At 65.6% G+C, this 5575-nt stretch overlaps 1 protein-coding gene across 2 annotated transcripts in view; it reads left to right on the top strand.

The window, feature by feature from the left end:
- The window catches only part of Cibar2 (CBY1 interacting BAR domain containing 2), a 15188-nt gene that overhangs the window by 4626 nt on the left and 4987 nt on the right, over window positions 1–5575 (top strand). Inside the window, exons 2-7 of one of the 2 annotated variants that reach the window (XR_007343639.1) lie at window positions 155–389; window positions 2206–2274; window positions 2347–2448; window positions 2602–2607; window positions 3947–4051; window positions 4903–4964. Coding sequence is in view for 1 of the 2 variants with exons in the window: in XM_015496277.2 (XP_015351763.1) it covers window positions 155–389; window positions 2206–2274; window positions 2347–2448; window positions 2602–2607; window positions 3947–4051 (517 nt within the window). In the remaining variant the exon portion in view is untranslated. The remainder of the gene's footprint in view (window positions 1–154; window positions 390–2205; window positions 2275–2346; window positions 2449–2601; window positions 2608–3946; window positions 4052–4902; window positions 4965–5575) is intronic. The other variant, XM_015496277.2, reaches the window with a different exon arrangement.

Raw genomic sequence — 5575 nt, forward strand, 5'->3', positions numbered from 1 at the left:
GCCTGGTGCCTGGATGACGCTGGCCTCACAGGAGGGACAGGCTGCGGTGGCTCCTGTGACCGTGACCCTAGTCTGGTCCTGGTGCACAGGGGTGCCGCCCTGGCCTCGCCGGGCATTGCCGCCCAGCACAGCCCCTCCGGCCCTGCCTCCCCAGGGACAGCCAGGTGAGGCTGATGGACAGCACGGTGACCAATGCTGAAAGGTACTTCGGGCAGTTCTGCTCGCTGCTGGCCGCCTACACTCGCAAGACGGCCCGGCTGCGGGACAAGGCCGACCAGCTGGTCAAGCAGCTGGTCGACTTCGCCAACACCGAGAGCCCTGAGATGCGGGCCGCCGTGAGGGACTTCGCGGAGGACCTGGCCCAAGTGCAGGACTACCGGCAGGCCGAGGTGAGGGGTCCCGGCCTGTGGCCAAGGTCAGGAGTGAGGGCTGGGACCTGACGGCTTGGTGCCTCCTGAGGTGTCCCCAGGACTGGACACTGCACCATCCCCTGCTCGGGCCACACAGCTTTCAGGACGAGGGTTGAGGTGCACAAGGGCTGAGCCAGGGGTCCTGGAAGCCAGGCCCGGGGCCCCAGGGCCTGGAGAAGGGACAGAAGTCCTGGGGGACAGAGGGCCAAGGCGGCCAGCGGGTATCTGGGAAGTAGACTCTGCCACCCAGGGGCTCTCGTGAGCCGTGGACAGCGCGAGAAGGTTTATGCAGGGAAGGTTTCTGTTGGCAGAGCCAGAGGACTCGTCCTGGGTAGCGAGGACAGAGGGGCCTGTGGGTGACGAGGCCCGGCAAATGCAGCTCCCTGCGGAGTGTTCTGAGGACACATGCAGACTGTCCCCAGGAGAGCCCTGGCTGCGGGCTTCTCACCAGCCTGACTTCACCTGGCAGCCGGGCAGCGCCTGGACCACTGTCCCTATCCAGGGGAAAAGAGCAGGGAGGCCGGGCCCGGAGCCCGGGGCCAAGCTCCTGGAGCCCACGCGCCCCGAGCCCATGTGCCCCGAGCCCACGCGCCCCGAGCCGGGCCACAGTAGGGCACTGGCCCCGCCAGCGGTTCTGCAGCAGAGACGCTCCAGGCCCTGGAGGAGGACGTCATCTAGCTTGGAGGGTGTCCACTCAGTCTGTCAAGCTCCGCAGGCGTCTCAAAGACACAGAGAGAGGACTGGCCGCTGCATGGAGGGGCAGGGGAGTCCGTCCCTCGTGACGCTTGGGAAAGAAGTCCTTTCAGACTGGTGTTCGCCCCACCGACGGTCAGAAGGGCTGGCGGGGCTGAGGCTCGGTGAGGATTTGACGCCTCTGGCCATCGGGCAAGCCTGGCTTTCGAGGGGCCGTGAGCTCCGGTGCTGGGGACCGAGATGGCAGGCCGGCGATTCCTGCCGCCACCCGCTGCCTCCGCTGTAATCCCCCAGGCCACGGGGCCTCCTGAATCAGGGTGGCCCCCGGAGGCTCCTGTGCCCACCCTGACCCCACCCCCTGCTGCTTGTGACCCCAGCAGTGTCCATCCCACACTTAGCCGCGGGCCGGGCTCCGGGCTCTGGCTGGGGTGACCCCTGCTCCCCTCCCCCTGTCCTTCCTGCTCGGCCCTTGTGGAGGAGGCTACAGTTTCCAGCCCTGGACAGAGTGGGGACAGTGGGGTGGTCTCCACGCACCTGCCTTCGTGTCCCCGGCCACCTCGCTGCGTACTGAGCAGCTGCGCGACGGACCCTGTGTCTCCACGCTTCCTGCCCTCCCACGTGGCCAGAGCCCCCGAGGCAGTTTGGGGATCTGAAATCACACTGGGCCCTGGCGTAGGAAAGAGCTGGACTGACGTCCTCTCTCTTCCGAGCCTTGACTCTCAGCATAAGTTCTGTCCCCAACACGAGGCTCCTTGCCACCTGCGCAGTGGTGCAGAGATGGGGGACAGCTGTGGCCTCTGGCCCCTGCCCGATGGGCACCCTCGTGACTTCCACGTCAGGCTTGGTCTTCCTGAGGGCCTCCCCATCCACTGACCTGCCACAGAGTCCTGGGGGCCAGTCATTTCACTGGTGAGCACAGGGCACAGTGGGACCAGCCACACTGCAGAGTCCTTGGTGGCGGGGCCGGTCCCCAGCCCTGGCGGTGCTCACTGCCCTCAGAAGGTGGGGGTGTCACCCCCTGCAGCTCTGGGGTGCAGACGGCACTTCACAAACGCCAGCCAGGGTGGCCAGTGTCTGGCTCTGATGGCCACCTGCTCCCCAGGTCGAGAGGCTGGAGACCAAGGTGGTCATGCCCTTGAAGCTGTACGGCGCCCAGATCAAGCAGACCCGGGTGAGCCAGGGCCCCCTGCGGCGGGTGGGGCTGGCCCTCAGGGCCTGGGGAAACACCCTCGACTTTTTTTAGGCCGAGATCAAGAAATTCAAACGTGTCCAAAAAAACGAGATCAAACAACTGGAGAAACTGGAGAAGCTCCGGCTGAAGTCCCCCTCCGACCGGCAGATGCTCGTATCCTTCCTCGGCGCCGGCCTGGGGCTCAGGCAGGACCCAGGCGCCCGCTGGGGTCTTCTGCGCCCTGGGCCTGCTGGGCAGGGGCTGCAAGGGGTGGCCACCCCAGGGGCTGCTGGACCCCCCCTTGGCTCCTTAACTGCCCCTTCTCAGTCCCAGGTGAGTGTCGCTCGTGAGCCGGGCGGGCAGCATCGCAGGCAGGTAGTGGAAGACCTCGGGAAGCGCAGGTGAGCCTCACCTGGGCAGAGGCCGGCCATGCAGGGGTCAGCATCAGGGGCCAGAGCCGCAGGGCCCAGCCAGGCGGAGGGACACCAGGCGCCCTCTGTTGCCCTGCCCTGCCTGGTGGAGAAGACGGGGTCGGCCAGGGCTGGTGGAGGGCTGGCCACCCGTGCCCTTCTTGTCACCAAGTGAGTGACCTCGCAAGACCCCTATGATGGGTGCAAGTCGGATCCCCCACCCCCGGGGCCATTGACCCCCAAGGACATTTTTCTGGGGAGGCATTTGGTGGGTGGGACTGGAGGGTCTCTGCATGAGGTAGATCCCTGCTGCGGTGACAAGTGGCCTCAGATGTCCCAGCTGAACTGGCACAAACGCCCTCCTTACTGTGCCCTGGCTGCGGAGATGGGCGCAGGGCCAGGGGGACCCCAGTCCTGGACTGCACAGTGCCCAGAAGCCCCGGGTCCCTTGGCTCGTGCCCCCCCCCATGTCCGTGTCCTTTCTCCTGCGGTCACAGCCCCCTGGCCCTCCTCCCCACCGCCCCTCGTCCTGGGACCACCCTGAGTCACCATCTGGGGAGGAGCTGCAGTTGTGACCTTGATCTCACCTTCACTGTGCAAGGAGACGTGTCCACAGGGCCCAGGGTCGGGATGTGGGCACCCTGGAGGCCACCCTCCTGAGGGCCAAGGCCGGGGCTGAGACCCTGGGGAGGAGTCCTGAGTAGCCCACGTGGCTCCAGCCTGGCCCGTCCCCCCGCACTTCACCCGGCTCTCCTGGGCCACCCTTAGGCTCAGTCCCAGCAGTGCTGGCTCTGGAAGCCAGGTCCTCCGTGCCCAGGCGTGGCATAGCCTAGTGTCTGTTCATGTCCATCCAAGCAGTGAAGGATCTGATCACCCACAGTGTTCTGCTCACAGGAATTAATTGTCGCCCACTGTGGAGGACCTGTCTGGTAGCTCAGGGTGCCCACTGTGCAATTCCCACACCAGACCTGCAGAGCAGGTCTTATATGGCCTCCTGTTTATAAGTGAGAAAATGGAGGCTTAGGGAGGTTCAGTGGCTCGCCTGAGGTCACACAGCTACAAGCCAGTCTGTCCACCTCCAGTGCCTGTCCCTGTAGCCGTGGTCTTACTGGGCCACTCCCTCAATCACCACATTGTCAGACGATCCTGTGAGGCGGACCGCTGTCCTGAGAGACGGCTGCGGGACCTGGGGACAGCCAGAGGGGCATCTAAGGGCCAGAACCAACCTGTGACACTTTCTGCCTCTTGGACCCTGCGGTCAGGCGGAGACCAACGTGCAGAGGGCCTCGGTGGACACTGGCCGCACCACCCACCAGCTGGAGGAGACGGTGGACGCTTTCCAGAGGCAGAAGCTGAGGGACCTCCAGGTGGGTGTGTGTTTGCACACGCGTGTGAGCATCAAGGGTATGTGGGCCCGTGCCACGTGGCTCTCAGGACCGTCCCTCCTGGCCGCAGGGGCAGGAGGCCGGCACAGCTGGCCGGCAGGAGGCCGTTCCCTGCCCTGGAGCCTGTCTCCGCCCTCGGCCTCTCGCACCCTGACCCCCAGGTGGCCTGACTTCTCCCGAGAGCTGGGTGGACGGAGCCTGCTGAGGGCAGAGGTGGCCACGGGTGCCTTCCCCCCCCAGACCCCGGCACAGCGGAAGCCGGGCCTAGAGCCGCCTTGCAGAGGCCTCCGGGGCCCGGTCTTTCGGGATGAGCTGACGCGGGCTCCCTTGCTCCTCTGTCCCTCTTGTCCCTCTTCCAAGCCATAGCCACCCCAGCTCTCTAAAGGGCAGGTCTGGTTTGTCTCTCCTGCTGACCACGCTGGGCTCCCCCATCCTAAGGAGAGAGCGCAACCCTCGGGGCTCCTGGAGGGCTAGTCTGCGGTGCCATCCTGCAGGGACTCCGTGTGGGTGCCAGCACTGTCACCGTGGGGCCTGGCACAGGCTGTGGCCCTCCAGAAGGTCCCACCCCCACCAAATACAGTGACCCCCTCCTCCCTCAGAGGCCCCAACCTGCCTCCTTGGGGAGGGTCCCAGGACCCAGGCCGGCAGGCCCAGCTCTCTGCTCACTGGTTTAACAGACGCTGGGTACACCTGTGGCCGGCCCCGTGCCACAGCAGCCAGCCAGACCCCGCCCCCGGAGCTGCACCCTGGGGGAGGAGACAGGTCATGTGACCAGGTGTGTGCTGAGCCCTGACCCAGGGGTGGAGGACTCGCTAAATGGCCGCTCCCTGCAGGGCGTGTCCCCTGCTGGGTCCTGGCCAGCCGGAGTGAATGAGCGAGGACCGACACCGGGCGGGTGAGTGGAACTGGCTATCGGTGCTCCGGCTCCGCAGGCCCAGGGCACTCGGCCACTGCTGTGAAGCACCTGACGGGTACAGGACTCTGTGGGCACCACGGCCAGGGGTCAGCAGGAGCACGCAAGGACAGGCTCAAGTTTGCAAGAGACCCTTATCCAGACCGACCCTACCAAGCTCTCCAAACTGTAAAAGACCAAAATGAGAACTTGAGCTCTTTAATTTTACCATAACCTTGGGTTCAGGTCACTTTTCCAACAAAATGGTCCCGTGGCTGCGACCTTCTTCCTGGGTGCACTTCAGAAATCCCCTGAGGGCTCTTTAGCCACAGGGCAAAGGGCGGCTGGGGACTCTAAGTGGAGGGTCTGGGTGACCCTGCTGAGGATGAGGCCCACTCTGTGGACCGCTGCTCCACCGGGCTCCCAGGGGTCTCTAGGTTGGGAATACTCTACACCCCTGCGCAGGGAGGCAGACAGCCGGGGAGGGCAGGCCAGCTCCTCAGGGCCACCTGCCACAAGAGGGGAAGGAGGCCTTCGACCCAGCCTCCAGCCTGACAGCTGCTGTTGGCCGGGCTGCCTCCTGGGCGGGGGGGCCGGGAAGGCAGGTGTTCCCG

Source organism: Marmota marmota, unplaced genomic scaffold (assembly GCF_001458135.2).
Source record: "Marmota marmota marmota unplaced genomic scaffold, marMar, whole genome shotgun sequence".
NCBI lineage: Eukaryota > Metazoa > Chordata > Mammalia > Rodentia > Sciuridae > Marmota > Marmota marmota.